The sequence below is a fragment of the Cyclopterus lumpus genome, chromosome 14, assembly GCF_009769545.1.
Source record: "Cyclopterus lumpus isolate fCycLum1 chromosome 14, fCycLum1.pri, whole genome shotgun sequence".
Taxonomy (NCBI): domain Eukaryota; kingdom Metazoa; phylum Chordata; class Actinopteri; order Perciformes; family Cyclopteridae; genus Cyclopterus; species Cyclopterus lumpus.
Genome location: NC_046979.1, coordinates 20031771 through 20049696, shown reverse-complemented (window position 1 = coordinate 20049696; position 17926 = coordinate 20031771). Strand labels below are relative to the sequence as shown.

The 17926-nt window shown below is 43.6% G+C and overlaps 2 protein-coding genes across 3 annotated transcripts; both read left to right on the top strand.

The window, feature by feature from the left end:
* The first annotated feature begins 192 nt into the window (after positions 1–192).
* Positions 193–5210, top strand: LOC117743156 (52 kDa repressor of the inhibitor of the protein kinase-like). The gene is made up of 6 exons (XM_034550958.1): positions 193–558; positions 2847–2967; positions 3588–3695; positions 3801–3837; positions 3965–4884; positions 5106–5210. Exons 1-5 carry the CDS (start codon positions 464–466, stop codon positions 4477–4479), a joined length of 876 nt encoding a protein of 291 aa, XP_034406849.1. The 5' UTR covers positions 193–463; the 3' UTR covers positions 4480–4884; positions 5106–5210.
* Positions 5211–5865: 655 nt separating this feature from the next.
* LOC117743155 lies at positions 5866–12408 on the top strand. 2 transcript variants are annotated; one of them, XM_034550957.1, is made up of 7 exons: positions 5866–5899; positions 6188–7547; positions 7631–7968; positions 8090–8139; positions 8250–10049; positions 10163–10199; positions 10306–12080. In XM_034550957.1, exons 5-7 carry the CDS (start codon positions 8334–8336, stop codon positions 11829–11831), a joined length of 3279 nt encoding a protein of 1092 aa, XP_034406848.1. In that variant the 5' UTR covers positions 5866–5899; positions 6188–7547; positions 7631–7968; positions 8090–8139; positions 8250–8333; the 3' UTR covers positions 11832–12080. The 2 variants fall into 2 exon arrangements, with proteins under 2 accessions (XP_034406848.1, XP_034406847.1); XM_034550956.1 differs by having other exon boundaries at positions 6188–7968; positions 10306–12408.
* Positions 12409–17926: the final 5518 nt, after the last annotated feature.

Here is a 17926-nt window from a genome sequence, read left to right as displayed (position 1 = left end):
GCAAAATACGAAATTTCCAAAAAGTCTAGCAAAACCATTTGAGAAAGCTTTCGAGGCCCCTGGATTTCAGAGTCGCACGCTTTGCTCGGTTAGAATGAAACAGGGTGTGTACCATCTTGACGATCAAACTCTTTGGATAGGCCATACTGTGACATTCTGCCCTCTGCTGGTTAACATTTTCTACTGCACGGTTTAGTTCCTGGTTGATGGGATAACACGCTTTCGGCGACTGTTTGCTCACCACGCAACATCAACTTTTAAAAGCATGGAATAAGTAGGTTCTTAGTTTACCAAAGAGACATTTCAGCGAAAACTAACGTTGAAATTCAACTGTGTCAGTTGCAGGTCTTGCCCAAGGCATGACTCTGTAGACTCTCCAGCAGGTTTGCTCACTGTAGGCTTGCCAGCTTGCAACCGCCAGCGAAGCTAGCTAAGTCGCTAGCTAGCAACATTGCAGTCCAAAATGACTGACTGCTGCGCCGCAGCGAACTGTGATTATCAGCAAGAGGGATCCGAAAACTCTCCTCCGCTTTTCAGCTTCCCCCTGGATCCAGAGCGGTAAGATGTGTGCTTATTTCTCTGCGACGTGGGTTAAAAACGAGCCTCCGAGCATGCAAAATGAATGTGTTAGCTACCCACGGTTAGCACTGGCGCTAGCTTAACATCATGTTGGCTAACAGTGACACAACTCTGTCGAAAATGGCGCAGACTAACGTTACTCTTGGAAGAAAAGTCCGTGTGAAAGAGACTCCGGGCCCGGAGACCGAAGCCAAAGTGTGATATTGGCTTATATATGTCCATATTTGAGCTCAGTTATTTCACAAACGGAGATAAAACATAGTTTAAAACTTTTTCGTGTTGAAATGTAAATTGCCATCGGCACACGACACCGACCACCTCGGCGGTGCGGTAACGTTACTGGAGGCGCTGACGTTAGCTTAGCACAATTAAAATACTTTCCATTGATGACGCTATTTGGCGTGATTGTGGCTTCCAAACGGCATACATTACATTTAATTTGAATGTGCAGTTCACCGAACAATACCAAGTGAAACTTCCATTTCCGTGGTTTTAACAGGTGATACCCCAATGAATAAGTAGCAGTCTAGCGCCCCCTTTTATCCCGCTGTTACCTCCTCAACGAGATGTTGTTTTTTTGCACTCTGTGATTGCGGTAGTATTGTGCAATATGATTCTTATGTTAAATAAAAATCAAAACAATTAATTGAAGGGCTGTTATTGAATGACGACTGCATTTCAGCTGGCTGTATTACAGTAGTGTGCCCGTGGACAGGACACGTAACCTCCACGCCACAAGAACAACTAATAGGTCACGGGGTCTGAAATGGTTTCAGGTCCAGCCCTGCAGTGGGTTTATTTTTACATTTTTTTTGTCTCTCCTCCTTCTGCTCTTCTGTACTCGTTTTTTAAGCTTGAACCCGCCACCCACCCAATATTGTGTTAAATTGAGAGACGTAAATCTAATTTCCTTGTGGGCAAATCCACCCACCTTTTTTTCCTGTGCATATTCAATGAAATCAGTTGAAAGAAAGAAAGAAAGACTTGTCGTGAAAGTTGAAATAATCATATATATATATCACCGCCAACACTGAGACAGGGTGTTGTTAAAAAGGCATTTAACTAAAGCAGACTTGTATCAATCAAGTGTCCAGGTGGGTGTACCTAATCCATGTAATTGTAGCAGTCATGACCGTCTGAAGCATAACCACAGCGTGCATGTGCAATAAGCATCCAAATCGTCTCTCGCAGAGTCGTGTATGGATGTTATGTCTGTCTAAAAGAATGTATTTAAACTTGTATTTGCACAGTAATCTAGCCACAGGAAATGGCAGTTTTTAGTTCAAACTGGCCGATACGGTGGTTTGGACCAATGTAGTAATAGTGTCAATTATTATTTAATATGTTGTTGCTGTTTGTTCGCTGCAGTTCTTCTGCCTTTTTAATGTGTCATAGCATTACAAACTAGAACAAGAAAAGTAGCCAAGCTCAAGCAGTCATGTTGATTATCTATAGCAGGGGTCTTCAACGTTTTTCAGGTCAAGGACCCCCAAATTGATAGAGATGGAGCAGAGACCCCATACTATATATATTTGTATAAAATTGTGTTTTATATTAAACTGTGTCTCGTGCCATGTATAAACATACCTTGTTATTGTGCATTCAATACTAAGCTATTCAAATAATACACAAGTTCATATATTCATGTTTTTATTTTAAACATGTGCAAGGTACAGTGAGTAGGGTGGCCGTGTCACTGCCATTTATAAACATACCTTGTTAACTGCCAATATCAACATTGTCTGTCAATTGCATGATAATCATGCATACAAGCTTTTCAATTATTTGAAGTTTTTTAAAATTTATATATATATATATATATATATATATATATATATATTTATTTGAAATGACTGAAATGATATCTTCTGCCTCCATATATCCATTTGCTACAATATGTTGGTTTATGTTAATGTATATTTAAAGACATTTAAATTTGGGAGCGATAACATGAAAATTTGTCAAATCAACAAAAGATTTCACGACCCCCTTACAGAGCCCCTGCTGAAGACCTGATCTATAGAATTTCATTTCAAACTACTACTAGGGGAACATTTCAGTGGTGGCCTTTGGTAGTGCAAAGAGTCATCATGCTCACACATGTTCATCTCAATGAACAGTTCTTAAATGTAAGCACATTTCTTTCACAAAGAGCTTGTGTCTGTTTGTTGAGTCATTATTTATTATAAGAGTGCAGACAATTAATGCACACACATATTATGTTTGTGGCCCTAACAGTTTATGTCTTTCCCCACTGTATTTTTCAGATGCAATCAATGGTTGAACAACTGTCAGCGCCAAGATCTGGCATCAGAACCTCCTGAGCAGCTGCATAAGCTGTACAGACTTTGTGCAAAGCACTTTGACCCCTCTGTGATCTCTCATCAGGTAAGAATCAAATATATTGCCCATTACCCTTTGTGTATTTATAATCCTAATAGTTATTTTGCTCCATTTTGTTGTTATTATAGTACCACTTCTGCTGTTCCTAGTGAGCAAATACTATATATATATGTCCATAACTATATACGGATAACCTGTATTACCAGTTTATTAGGGTTCAACAGCCAAGTAATGATGCCTATCTTTGTGAAGCTTATAATGTGAAAACAGGTGTTTCTAATGTTAATTGTGTAGATGCACATGGTGGTAATATTGTTAGAAACACATCTATGCAATCAATCCATGTAATGCAATCACATCACGTGCAACTCAATGTATAACACAAGTTGGAGGTTTTTATTGCTATATATTGCGGATGTGGTTGGGTTTTAAATGACACCAACCTTTGAAACACTTTGATTTCTTAGAGGGTTGGTTTATAAAAAGATGTGGGTCTGTAAAAGTCAAATTTTTATTAAACAGCTGTTCAAATCAATATTAGTGATGCCAAGTGCTACTGTATGTGTAGTTAGATTTCTTTAACTCCAAATCGATTGGAAATCCCTGTTTCACATAGAATATTGCAGATGAGCTTAAAAGTGGGCTCTCTTCTTTTTGTCTTTCAGAGCTCCTCCAGTTGTGTCTTAAGGGAAGATGCTGTTCCAACAATATTTGACTCAACAATGCCTGTAAATAATCAATCAACCTGCAACAGGAAGCGAGCTAGGGATACTGTAAGTGTTTTATTTAATCTTTAAAAAGTCTCTTCTGAATATTTTTTTATCAGCCAATACGACTCTAAAAATGCAAATGTGTAATCATCCTTTCCATCTACATAGTCTGAAGAGGATCCTACATCTGTGAAGAAAACAAAAGGTACAGTAACCCATTCACTTAATTCAGCCCCTTGAGTTAGAATATAATGGCCCCTGTTGTAAATATTTAATTAGCTTTTATTTATAATCATCTCAGCTTTTCATTCAGGTTTTCTCTTTCCCATCAGAAAACACAGCAACAACAGAGGTGACTGAAGAGAAGAGAGAAGTACCTGGTGCAGCATCTGAACTGCAACACGAGAACCAAACCCAAGAGGATGGAGCCAGCTCTAAAGCTAAAGAGACTCTGAAAGTCTATTTCAAGGAAATCCTGGCACTTACTGGCTTCAGCATAAATGGTGCAAACATCAGCAGTGATGAGTCGATCGGAGGTACGAGAGGACAGCAGTCTTTCAATCGAATCTGCGTGGAGAAAATTGACAAGAAAGAAATCCTCCAGTTCAGCGAAGATCTCATGCGGGACGAGATCCAAAACAGCCTCAGGCTGGCCCGATTCTTCTCCATTCTGCTTCAGGATGTGACGAGTATAGAGGGCAAGGAGCAGATCCCAGTTTTCCATCAGGTCTGTCACAGTAGAGGGGTTCCCACAAAAGCACCTCATTGGGGTTCTTACCATGCGACATGGATACAGAGAATCTGTTTTACATGCTTCTGTCAGAGTTGCGAAACAAGTGGGGGCTGAGGATGGAGCACTGCAGGGGGTTTGACTTATCTGGTTACAGGCAGCATGTGTCAGAAAATGCGAGACCTTACCATCCAGGATCCTGCTGGAGGTTCCCACAAGTAGTTCTGTCACCAAGCGCCCATATGCCTTCAACATATGGATCATTCGCTGCATGATGCCTGTGCCCTCCATTCAAAGCGTTGCTAACACTGTAGAGGAGGTGGCCTCATTACTCAGGAGAACACCGGAGCTGTGCAAACGATTGGAAGGAAAGATCCAGATGACGTATGGGCATATGAAAGGGAAGTGGACAGGATCAAGACAGCCGTCGGTGAGAATTGGGAATATGGCACCGATGCCTTCCAGACCATGTTGGACATTCTGGAGCCGTTCCTGAACTGCATCAACGAGATGATTTCAAAGGTAGACGAAGATTCTGCCGAGCAGATGCCAAGCTCAAGCCATTCTGAAGATTTCAATTTCATCATCACACTTGTTGTTCTGAAGAACACCCTCTGTTGTGTGAGCATACTCAACTCGAGTCTCAGGGGAATAATTAGCATCAGCAGTACATTGCAGTACACCATTTCCAATGCCTTAAAGCTGGTAAGCAAATACCAACAGGAGCTTGCAATATTCCACAGGAAATGGTTTTCAGATGCAATTGGCAGAGCAAAGAAGCTGGGAGTGGAGGTCACCAAACCAGAGGTGGACCAAGCAGACACAGACGAAACACCGCTGGAGGACCTTTTCAGAGAAACTCTAAGCCGGCCAATCTTGCAGTATCTCGTTGCAGAGGTGAAGAGAGTGTTCAGCACAGAGATGGTGAGAATTCTCCGATGGCTCTCGTTAGTGCCATCTTACATGGCTGACCACAATTTCAGCATTCGCAGGGATAAAGTAGCAGACGCCAACTTGAACAACCTCGCGAGACCCGACACATTCTACGAAGAGCTCGGTTGTTGGGAGGTGAAGTGGAGGCATGCTAGCAAGCGTAGAATCCTACCGACCACGGTGGTTTTGCAAACACTCAAGATTCCAGATATTGGGTTCTACCCGAACGTGCAGAGCCTGCTGCGGGTGTTGGGCACTGTTCCATGTGTAAATGCAGAGGCAGATGTGTATGGGCAGTACCATATGGTACTTGAGCGGTGCCACTCCTACCTGAGGGGCACATCACAGGACCAAAGACAATGCAGCATGGCATACGTCTACGTGAACCAAGATGTCCACTTCAATGTCGAACAAAATGGTAGAGTCATATGCCCAAAAGCATCCAGACATCCTGCAATTGCTGCAAACGGTTAGTAGATTTTATGAGCAGAGTGCTGTTGAAATTTCACTGCCTCTTTAGTGATAAAACAGCCGTTCCACCTGAAATTACATTGTACTTTGTGTGTTTTACAGGATGATGACACAAAGGAGAAGCCTACCCAAGGTTAGATGGCGTTGAAATTATTTCTTGAACATTTCAGCGTGCAACAATTTTGGTTCATTTCACAGCTATTCTCACATAATATACCAATTAAGGGAAACGGTCCCAAAATAGAGCTGCAGACATATTGGCTACATTTAAAAATGTGTTTTTGATCTAAATGACCATTGGACCAAGTTTTTATTAACTACAATCTTAAATATGCCCACTTAGTTATTTGCTTATTTACTAATGTGTTCAACTGTAATGTCAGTTCACAATAACATTGTTTTGTTTTACTTCTCATTTCAGTGGCATCCCATGGAAACCATGCTGAAAAGGACACTGAAGAAGAATTACAGTTCCTGAACCTAGAGATGGACGCTGAAGGCTTGTGGAGTTGAGGTGCGCAGAAACTGATAGAGATTCTCTTAATCTGCTTTGCAAGCTGCAGTGACGGCTGCATACAGCAGCCAAAGCAGGCAACATGGCGACACTTCTGCTCAGGAGGGGAGAAGTCGAGTATGTGACCAAGTCCGAAATGAAAGAAGTTCTCACTGTGTGCGAGAAGGCCGTCAGGGAGGGAATCCTCTTGGAAGTGGGGACGTCCTTTTTTTCCTTGTTCATCGACTGTGTTGTGAAGTTTGGGGGAGAAAGACAATCTTCCACTCTCCTGAGGTTTGTGGACAGTTTTGATGTCATGCGATTGGAGTTGATGGGATTCCTTGAGGCGGATCTGGATTGTGATGCCATGGGGCAGCGTCTGCTGGAAATAGTAAACCGTTGAGTGGAGGCTTGATTTGAATAACTGCAGAGGTCAAGCGTACTTGGGGCTCTGGGGATGTTTCCTACAAGCTGAAAGCCTTTGCCTGCAAAGTCCAGGAGACTCATCCTCTTGCTATAAGCACACACTGCTCTACCTACTCCTTCAACACATGGTGGTCAAAATCCATCCCAGTGCCTGCTATTAAGAGAGCCCTGGATACATTCGAAGAGGTTTTGATGTTTTTTTGGCAGCAGCGCTACTCTACAAAAACAGCTCGACCATGTGATAGCGTTTGGTCTTAGAGAGAGCTATGAAAAGGTCCAAGAGCTACAAGGGAAGTTCTGTGCCCTTTGGCAGGAGAAGCATGATTCTTATGAGGTGTTTTGTGCAGATGCTGGGAGCCCCTGGTTGAATGTCTGGAGAAAATCAAAAATAAACCACAGAGATGGAAAGCCTTTGTGTCCGACCAAGCTGGGGCACTCCTCCGCAAGGTAATGGAGTTTGATTTCATCATTGCCATGGTGGTCTTGAAGAATACATCCTCTTTCACAAGAGAGCTGAGTGCAGGTCTCCAGAAGGACCACTTCAGTGCTGCATCCAACTTTGCCAAATCAGCGGAATTGGTGGCCACTCTGAACCGCGTGAAAACGAATATGAAGGTGTTTCACACCAAAACTGGTTTGACGAGGCCTGTGCGATGGCACAGAGTCTACCGAGTGCAGATTGAAGTGCCTGAAAATGCCTTGCAGACGGCAAAGAGACAGCATGATGAAACCAGCCGGTTTTTACAAAGATGGCTTGAGTGTACCCCTAGTAGATAACCTCATCAATGCTGTAAAGGATCATTTTTCAGAGGACCACAAGAAGCTCTGAACTTCCTCTCCCTAGTTCCATGCTACCGTCACAGTGAGTTACATGTTTGAGAGCCTGAAGTCGAAGCCTCCGCTCTAACAGCGGCGATCTTCCTGATTCTGACAACTTCTTCACAGAGCTGTGCTGTTGGAGAGTAACATGGAAGACCAAAGTTGCGTCTGTGACCGTCCAGGCTCAATATTTCACACCCTGCGCCTGCCACTCATGCAGTACTTCGGCAACATCAATGCACTGCTGAGGATCATGTCTGTGCTACCCAGCACCGCGCTGGAGGACTGCGGTGTCATAATGCGCCACAAGAAAGTTCCAAGAGTACCTGAGAAACACAAATCCCAAAGACCGGTCCCCATGCTTGGCTATGCTGCAGGTGGGCACAGACTTCAGCAGAGACCTGGACCGCATGGTGACCCAGTGTTTGAAGGTTACTCCGCAAGCCTTGGAGGGTATATGTCTGGTACGTGCTTGTATTATTTCATAGAAATGGCAGTGTGTTAAAATTTCTAGTTTTATTTATTTTACTCTGTTATTAATGATGAATGAGGGACTCATTTGTATTTGCCTGGCTGTATTCACAGGACAAGGAATCCAAAAAGTTTCAACAGAAACTCTGAAAACAATATGGAAGGTATGAATGTTTACATGTTTCTTTTATTATATTTAGTACAATGTCTATACTAAGTTATTGATTTGAATGTGTAATAACCACTGTTACGTTTTCTCCCCCAATATATTTAGTTGATTGTGTCAAGGAGGAAACCGAAGAGCCTAAAATCCATCAATCTCCTGACAAAGTTGAGGACCAGGACATGAAACCAACAGATGAGAACGGGCACTCATGGAGATAATCGTCAAAGTCTGGCGACGGTGTTCAAACTGGCCACAACTACTGGGCAAAAAGAATATCGCCTCTCTGACCTCTCAGAGGAGGACCGAGAGCTTTTCATCCAGGAGCTCAGCATGTGCCACTGGTTTGGAAATGAGGGCAAATGCGTGCCCTCTATAGGTGACGATGAAATGGTGAACCTCCTCATCAACGGCATCAGAGATGTCATACTGAAGAAGATACAGGAATCGCCGTTCTTCTCAATTATCACGGACAAACCGGTTAAGATTGATCACAAGACCCACCTGCCAGTTTTTGTCAGGTTTGTTGGAGAATCGGCTCCAAAAGTAGAGCTCATGGGTTTCTTACCATTTGATGAAAGCTGCCATGTTGATACACAAGCGAATAACCTTGCAAAGATTCTGACCGAAGACTGGGGCTTACCGATGTCTCAGTGTCGCGGACAAGCATTCATGCACTTGGGCTCAGGTTATCAGAGCCTGAAGAAAATGTCTTTAGATTTCCTCATGAGCTATCCTCTCTCCGTTGTAACGCCCAGCGAGTCTTGCGGCCTTGCCCATTGGCTGGCAGGTAGTGTGCCTTGCCCTTCAGTAGCAAAAATGTTGGATATCACAGAAGACCTGCTGCTGTTCTTTGATGAGTCTCCTAGTCTGGAGGGACAGCTGGCGCAAGCTGTTGACGGGCTCTTGAATTGGCCAAGAGAGGCGCTGGAGGAAATGCCAGAAACATGTTGCTCAAGGTGGAAAAAGAGAGAGGACTTCTTCGACATACTCACCGACACATTAGAGGGAATCCTCAGCTGCCTCGACGCTGTCAGCGCGAGTGCCATCGGTGCCAAGTCGATGCATGCACAAGTTCTCTCCACCGCTCTGAGAAATCTGGATTTCATTGTCACCCTCGTGATTCTGAAGAATGCTTGTGCTCCTCTTCGTAACTGTAGCACCGTCTTCCGCTGTGGAAACCCAGCTGATATTCTCTGTGAAGTGGAAAAAATCCCCTCGATCATAGAGACTCTTAACAAAATGTTAGAAAATGTGAGCACTCTGCACTCCACTTGGTTTGAGCAGGCATTCCAGCTAGCAACCAAGGTAGCGCCTGAACAAGTGTGCTTCTCGGAGGAAGCCAACAGCTATGAATCTCCTGAGATCTATTACAGAGAGAATCTGAGCGCCCCTCTCCTCAGGAGTCTCGTTGATGAAATGAAGTACAGCTTCTCAGACAGCCACTTGAAGGCCCTGTCGGTTCTGTCCTTACTGCCCTCCTGCAATCCACAGCCCATTCTGCCGGAGACCACAGACAAGCCATTCAGCCTCTACCTTGCAGATCTCTCTGAGCCGGAAGCAGCCGAGCAAGAAATCAACGCATGGGCCACCGTCTGGGAGGAGAAATACCAGGATGCTGCTCCTCCATCATCCATCGCTGAAACGCTAGTCCACCCTGAGTCGAAAAGCCACCCAACTGTTGCCTCACTGCTTAGGCTAGTAGCGGTCCTGCCCAGTGTCAGTATGGAGTGGGACCTGATGAAGACCACTCTGAATTCCATGAGGGATCTGTTAAAAAACACTGTATGCAAAGGCAGCAGAAAGGACCATGTGGTGCTCCTCTCTCACTGCACCACTCTGCAGAGACTGCCCGAGGTCATTGAGAAGTGTATGGAGGTTGATCCAGAGAGCAGTCCATGTCTATCCCAGGTACGTTTCAAATGGTTTTAACACTGTTCTTTGTTAATTGACCATGTTGCAGAAAACTAAGTTAAAACATGTTTACAGCCATTCTAATCATCACCACATTTATATATTTTTAGGTGATGGGAACTTTGCAAAGACTGAAGTTGGACAGCGGTAAGTCCATTCACAGCAACTTGATTATCACGAATCCAAGTATCTTTGATTGTAATTAGGAGATGACAAAACATACTTAACATTTATTTTCTTTTTTTTAAATCAGGAGGCATTAAAGCGGCACCAACAGAATTGCATTCCTCCATTGAAGCAGAGAAACCTGCTGACGGAGAGGTGAAATCAGCTGATAGTGAAGTGGTGCTGGAGGTCGCACAGGGACCAAGGACAGCAGTGTCTTTCTATGAGCCACAACTGCGTGAACAAATCCTCAAGGAACTCTGGGACTCTCAGTTCTTTACAGTTATAACTGAGCGAGCTGTCGACATTGACGGCGAGCTTTATGTCCCGCTGTGCATTAGGTACTTAAACAAAGAGGACATCCAGTGTGAGGAAACACTGGCTTTCATCCCTTTTAGCGAAGACCCAGTTGTCTTCGCCGATGCTATTGAGACCGCCCTGTCTGAGAAGTGGGGGCTCAACATGGAGTACTGTAGAGGGCAGGCCTTGCTGAGTGTTGGTAAAGTCGGAGCTCAGATGAGGGTTGTGAGTTTAGCCATAGCTAAGAAATACCCTCAGGCTGTAAGAACAGTCAGCTCAGCGCTGTCTCTTAATGTTTGGCTGGCTAGATCGTCCCCCGCTGAAGAAGCAGCAGACGGAGCACTTCTCATAGGGAGAATATTACATTGGTTAACAGAGGATGCAGAACGCCAGAACAAACTGGAAGACATGATCATTCACGTGTTCCAGCAGGATGAGGTAAAGGGCAACGAGCTGAGGGACAAGCTCATCAAAAACTGGGATAAGAGTCACGTCATGCACGAGGTGATGGTGGAGGTTTTAGAGGCCGTCATGCTCTGTTTGAACGAGCTGAAAGGGGAGGGAAGTGCTTCTAACCGGCAGCAAGCGTCACAATTGTTCGAAGCGATCCGAAACTTCGAGTTCATCCTGTCAACCGTGGTGCAGAAGAACATCTTGAGTGTTACTAAAAAGCTGAGCCAGTCTCTGCAGGGCAAACCCTTAGACATGTTGCTTGCTGTGAATAATTTGCCTGAGCTCAACGCATCCCTCAGTAAACTGAAGAGTGATATTGACACCCATCACAAGGCCTGGTTCGAGGAGGCCACCGCGCTGGCCTCCAAACTCCATGTAACAACGATGCACTCGGTGCTTCTAGAGCCACTGAGTGAGTTTTACAAGGAATCCGTGAGCATGAAGGTCATCGAGCACTCGTTAGCAGAAATCGACGACCTCTTCACAGAAAAGGTATTGGATACCTTGAGGTGTCTGGAGATTGTGCCTTACGCAATGTCCAAAGTAGAAACCAGCATTCTTAGTGGTCTTGTGTTCCGCCTGTACAAGGAGGACTTGCCCGATCAGGTCTCGCTTCACACTGAGATGAAGTCGTGGAAGGAGAAGTGGTTGGATCCCCTGGCGGGCTATCTGCCGACCACCGTGCTCGATACGCTCAAGACTTCGCAGATAAGAAGTTTCAGTAACATTGAAACTCTCCTCCGACTCCAGGTCATCTTGCCGTTTTCAAGGAGGGAGAGCAACTTCAGGCAGGGAAAAAGAAGCTTACAGGAGTTCATGCAGCAGGACAAGCGCTCCCTCGCGGAGCTGCATCCTCTGTAAGAGATGCGGGGCTTCATCACTCGCTAGCAGATTTGAGCGCCAACCATACCTAAGAACTAATGTGTCTCAGCCCTAATTGAGGTCCCATGTTCTGAACTCGATACTTCTGTGTACATTATTGATCTGAGTTCTTTGAGATTTCCTTTAGTTGTTATCCTGCAAACTAAGCCCTATGTTAATTTTTTTTATCCTGTAGTTTGTACAGTTGTACTGCCCAATGGGACCAATGTCTTGGCAAAAAAAAAAAAAGAAGAGCAATGCTTGTGTGCCTTGATGCGAAACGAATAATTCACCCCATGTAATCATGATAATTCAGATGTTGAAAAATGTCCCATTGGCGTTGACTGACTTCTGTATCGCTGTCATGACTTTATTATAATGATTTAATTGCACCCATAACCTTTCCTGGGCACAAATAGAAATGGTTAGTTCCATCATGTCTTCTGATGATTTCTCATGTTTCCTGTCTCTTTACAGGAATAAATTTGCTGTAAACGTATCTTTTGAAAGAATGTTTCCTCAATAGGAAAACCTTCATATATATTTGTCAAAAAAGTAATAAAATTCTCCAAAAATATGTTTTGGCTTCTGTTTCTTTCTTTTTTTAGATGCACTACCGGTCAAAAGTTTGGACACACCTGCCACAAAAGCATGTATTTGTCATGCCTTTAGGTTATAGAAAGTCCTCTGCACAAATATTTTGTACGAATGGGTTTGTAAAAAATGTTTTGTACATGGAGAACAAAACGCTGTCCAGCGGTTCAGACTGACAGTTGAAAGGGCAGAAAGAGAAAAAGAATAGACGGAATCACCAGTCGTTGGTCAGATTAATTGGAAGCTTGGCATCAAAAAGCATTAAGTTCCTGTTTCAAGTGCACACGCATGCCTGTAAAAAGATGGAATATTAACAGCTATTCTTAAAACATCACAATAGAAATATAAGGTTAGTTTAGGGTTAGCAGTATTGGAAATGGATCAATGAATATCAGATGGACAAAAAATCACAAATTATTAAATCGACTGCAGAGGGCCCAAAATATTTAGAGCCCAAATGCACCGTTAGTGAAATAATTCTTCTTTGGGGGCCACAACAATTACAAATGTAAATAATAAATGTAGTGTCTGAATCAAACTATTTTTGTGTCTCAAATGGTAATTGAAGGGAAAAAAAAAACATCAACATACCAGGTGCGTCCAAACTTTTGACTGGTACTGTAGATGTACAAAATGTGTTGTCATGTCTAAGTCACCACAAGATGGCGCCGTGGGCCTGGAACTAGCCCGAAGAGGAAATGATTGAATTTGGTCAGAAGTGCCACTCTAAAGACATGAATATGCCTGCCAGTTATCACTAAATGTAATTTGTACATGTTGAATCATAATACTTGTGGGAATGGTTTTATAGTAATTTAATTTTTTTGTTGATCTAAGAAGGTCACATTGAGATTCCAGATCTCTTCTGCCAGGGAGTCTTGGTAATGAAGTCCACATGCAGTTATTATTATTATTTAATATTACTATTTTGGTAGCACAACTGCAAACCGCCTGTATGAGTTTTAGTTTTTTTGAAAAGGTAAATGAAGAGATATTTGCTGTGATAAGCTTCGGGTCATTTCAATTGTGTTCAATACCGTCTGCCGGTGTTAATGATTGCTTACTGAAAATAGGCAGTTCACCCTCTAGGATATAGATTAAATATTAAATAAAAAACAAAACTCTTGCATGATTCACTTACTGATCAACAAGGATGTGGGTTTAGAGAGAGGGTTGTTAAGGTCATGTAACCACTACATTATCTCAAGATACCTGGTAAATATTTATTGTGCCATTACCTTTTGTCCTCAAATAAAGTGGAAGGCCTCTGCGATGCTGGGTATGCGAGAGAGACCGGTTCCACTCGTATTTTCCAGTAATGCAAATCGAGGCTTCGGGGCTCCATTGTGGCTCTGTTAATATGTAATTTTAAGAACAAGTGTATTCTGTGAGTGCTGTGGCACAATGTCTGGCTTTCTTGTCAATTATTTGCTATGAATTCCAATCGGTGTATAAGCCTTTATGAGAGGAATTTCAATAACACACAGCTACTGAACTGACAATTTGAAAGGCTCTGTTAGATGTTATGGTGTATGGCTTGGTTTAAGCAATAACTTCTCTTTTATATAACTGTTGGCCAATGGCAATGTCTGCCCAAACGTTATACTGCAATTAAAGGTGACGAAAAATAGCTTTTCTAATTTGTCTTCTTCACTAGAACAGCTGGTTATAAGCCAAACTTATTAACTGACTGAGGCTACACTGACACAATACCCCAGGGCTTATTTAAGTCACTTTAGATTCAAGGTAGATATGATCCAGAGGACTATATTGAATACCCCCCACCCTCTTTCATGAAGAGAAAGACAAACCCTTCCATATCCATACTCTCTGTTTGTTGACGTGAAGCTGCCTTATCTTTTAACACCGATAACCCCACCGAGTGCACTTAAAAAAAAGAAAGAACCATGTATTCTTCCTGTGAGCTGTAACAGCAGATGCCTCCCTGACAAAGCCCTGATTGTCGGTGCTCAGCTCAGTGTGAAAAGGAGCATCTCCGTGTCCCCCGCTCAGCTGCTGAGCCGACGGACCTGCCTCCGCTAAGCACGGGGGCCTCGTAGCGGCCATGTGCAGCACACAGGCATCGTCCCTGTAACCCCATCCTCCTCCGAGCCGTGTTTTATTTATTTACACGTCGGATGCCGAGGTGGACTTTGTTACGCTTCCAAACCTCTGGTGCAGCCGGTGTGTTTGGGCATGAAGAACACATCCTCCATCTTTAAGCAAAACAAGGCATTGCCATAATTGACCCGTGCACCAGGTTTCCTGCTGGAAGTCAAGGTTCTGCACTGATGTAAGACCCGTGGTACTCCGTAATCATGTCCATGCACAGCCAGGATTTAACTACACTCTGGAGGGGAAGACACAGGGCTTAAGTGGATTTTATTTCAAGGTTCCCTTTCAGGGAAAATTGGCAGCACAGGCCGGGATTCAGATCCTCCCCATATTACGAGCAAAACCTTTGGTTTGAATTATTCAGATGTCAGCTTGTTGATTGTTCTCTTTAAGAACACATCATTTTTACTTGCCATTGTAAAGCTGCAGGGTTTTGAACTGGAAGTGAAATGTGAACGGCTGCCTTTGGCGAGTGTGTTTAACCGATACCGAGGTGTATAAGGGATTATCCGATCACCACGTAGTAAAGGCAATTTAAATGGATTGCTGACAAGCTTCACTTGAGGGCTCAGCAGAAGCATGCATTTCTTTGGGCCTGAAACTTGCAGCTTGGCATTTCAAATGCTTTCGCAATCCTCAAAGACGTATGCTTTAGTCATTTCTAAGGATGATCTGGTACTCTCACGCCTCCGTCAACCGCAATCTGAAGGGCCAAATTCATGAGAACCAGATGCATCGATAGCAGCGTGGAGGCCTGCTGGTGCCTGTCCTCGTGATTCCTCCGACGCTCCTCTTCTTTCCGTTTATGCAGGACGTGCGTCCCCAGACTCTGCTGAAGCCATCACCCCACCCACATGCTGCACCTCGACCCCCTCCGCCCTCAACACCTCCGGCTCCTCTTCAGCAACACCTCCTCAGACGCAGCGATGCAGCTTTGTGCGGCCTGATAGAGGACCTGTGCGAGACAGCACTTGACGCTGGAAGCGATGTCTCTCTTTATGGGGAACGTACACCCCGAAATATAATTTACATGTGTTCGTTTTGCCGGGACGTATGGCTCGGTTTTATAATTCTTGGACCAGATGAACGGCAGAGACAGTGACGATGTCACGAGACAAATTGTGCTGCTGCTCCATAGACAGTGAATAATAAGACAAGATACTAATGTGATATAATTATCCCAAGATATTTCAGTGGATTATAGGCTTATGGTAAGCGCTGCTCTACATTCAAATATAACTTAATGGAGGACTATATCCACTGATTCTGTGTCAAAACAAATCCAAATAACGTCACCTGACGACATCATCAACAACGGTCTTGATCTTCTCAAATGACTTCATCACTAGAGTCAACAAATGCAATAAATGCTCTATTTTAGGGGGAATATTCCCTTTAAAGCGTGTTTGGTTCTCATGTTACTGATGTTACTGATGTACTTGTATTAATGGAATCCACTCCCTTTTGGCTGTTTCACCCACAACGCAGGCATCTTTTGTAACCCCTTTTGGGGGTTCGGGAACGAGTGTCCGGTGCCGGTGAACTCCTGGGCTTCAGGAGGCCTCCTGTAGGACCACATGACGTGTTCAAAGGTGCCACCCATCTGTCACTTGAAAGGGCTCCGTCCTCAAAGCACAGTAGAGACAGAGGTTGTAAACAAATGGCGTACGAAAGATGTGGGTCCAGTCCGGCAGATTGGACGCGGCTTGTTGTTTCTGAGGCGATCCCCACTGTGAGCTTTCACGGGAGGGACAGCGGAGGCCGGTTGGATTTTCACGTGGCTGGTCCCAAAGCCGGATTGGACCCTCTAGGAATGCCGTTGGTAATCCATAACGTTCTTGTTCATTGTCAATAATCTGCTGCCCGTTTACCGTGTGGTCGGGGATGAGAGGCTGGAGGAAAACTAACCGTTACGGATGTGGTTTCCATTTGAAAATCCCCTTTTAAGTTCCGGCTTCATCGTATTTACGTTGAGGCTGTTAATCAAACTCCTGGCTTTGATTTTTATCAGAAATGTATCTACGGTCAAATGGGTTTAGTTGGTAATCGAGAACAGGCAGAAAGGAACGTACCTCATCAGAAATAAACCTTTATTAGTTTATCATTGTGGTCATTTGATAAAAAATTGACAAAATAAAAAGGGACGAGATTTAAAAATAAAAACATGTCAGTGTGCTTGTGATGACTTTTTTTCCAATGTGGGTTTGGCAATAAAACTAAACTAAAGTTTACACAATTATATCTACTTCATTGTCTTTCATCTCCCTTTTAAATCATGAAACATGTATAGCAGCAAAGAAAATAGATTTAAAACATTCAACATTTTTATTTGAGAATATTAGCAGCGATCAATGGAGCCCAGTTTGGGTTTAAATGTATCCCGATGGATTTTCCATGGGCATAATAATAACCCTGCACCCATTCAGGCTATGATCCCCCCCCCCACCCACCCCACCCTCTTTACTCCGAGCCTCCAGATTTGTGATATTGGCTCAGCGCGTGAGCCATCGTGCTCATTCCTCCCCAACATTATGCCAGAGCTGGGCAAACTCCATTCTTCATTCGGGCAATAATTAAATATTTTTAAAAACTGCATATTTTTTCCTAAACATGTAAATCATGACGTTTTTTCAACACGAGAATTGTGATATGTACTTTTGCACATTCAGTGTTTTACTAAAAGGCGAATAAAGTACCATTTCTATTGATGTGCATTTACAGTTTGGGTTCTTGAAATTGGAGTTGGGATATCCCATAATTTAAAGGGATTCATCTATTTTACTGATTGAAACCCATTTGAAAATAAACGTCCAGCTCAGGCTCACCACATCAACCACATCGGGTTTATTCCATGGTGCCTCGAGGAAAAAGAAAGGAAAGTAGAAATAGAACTAGAAAGTATGTTTTGGCAAGATGGAAATGTTTTTACTCTATACATAATACATAGGACAACTTTTCATACACATTGTAGTTTTTCCTCCAGTAATCCAACCATGTCGAAAGCAGATTATAGTGAACAATGTAACATTATCTCCGTATAGACGAGATGCATCCTAAACGCTGCTCTGATTCTGCCCTTATGTGACATGAATTATTTCAATTTCATGGACTCTTCACACACCACACACACACACACACACACACACACACACACACACACACACACACACACACACACACACACACACACACACACACACACACACACCTTCCTTCCGTCTCCCCCAGAAGGTGTTCTCCCCCACCGCGTTGCTTGGAAGGTGAGACGTAAAGATCAAGGGGCTGCATGTTGATCCTAGCTCAGGAATGGAGAGGCTGAGTGTAAAAAGGACGAGCCCGGTCCTGCTGGAAGCTCTCACACACTCACTCACACACACACACACACA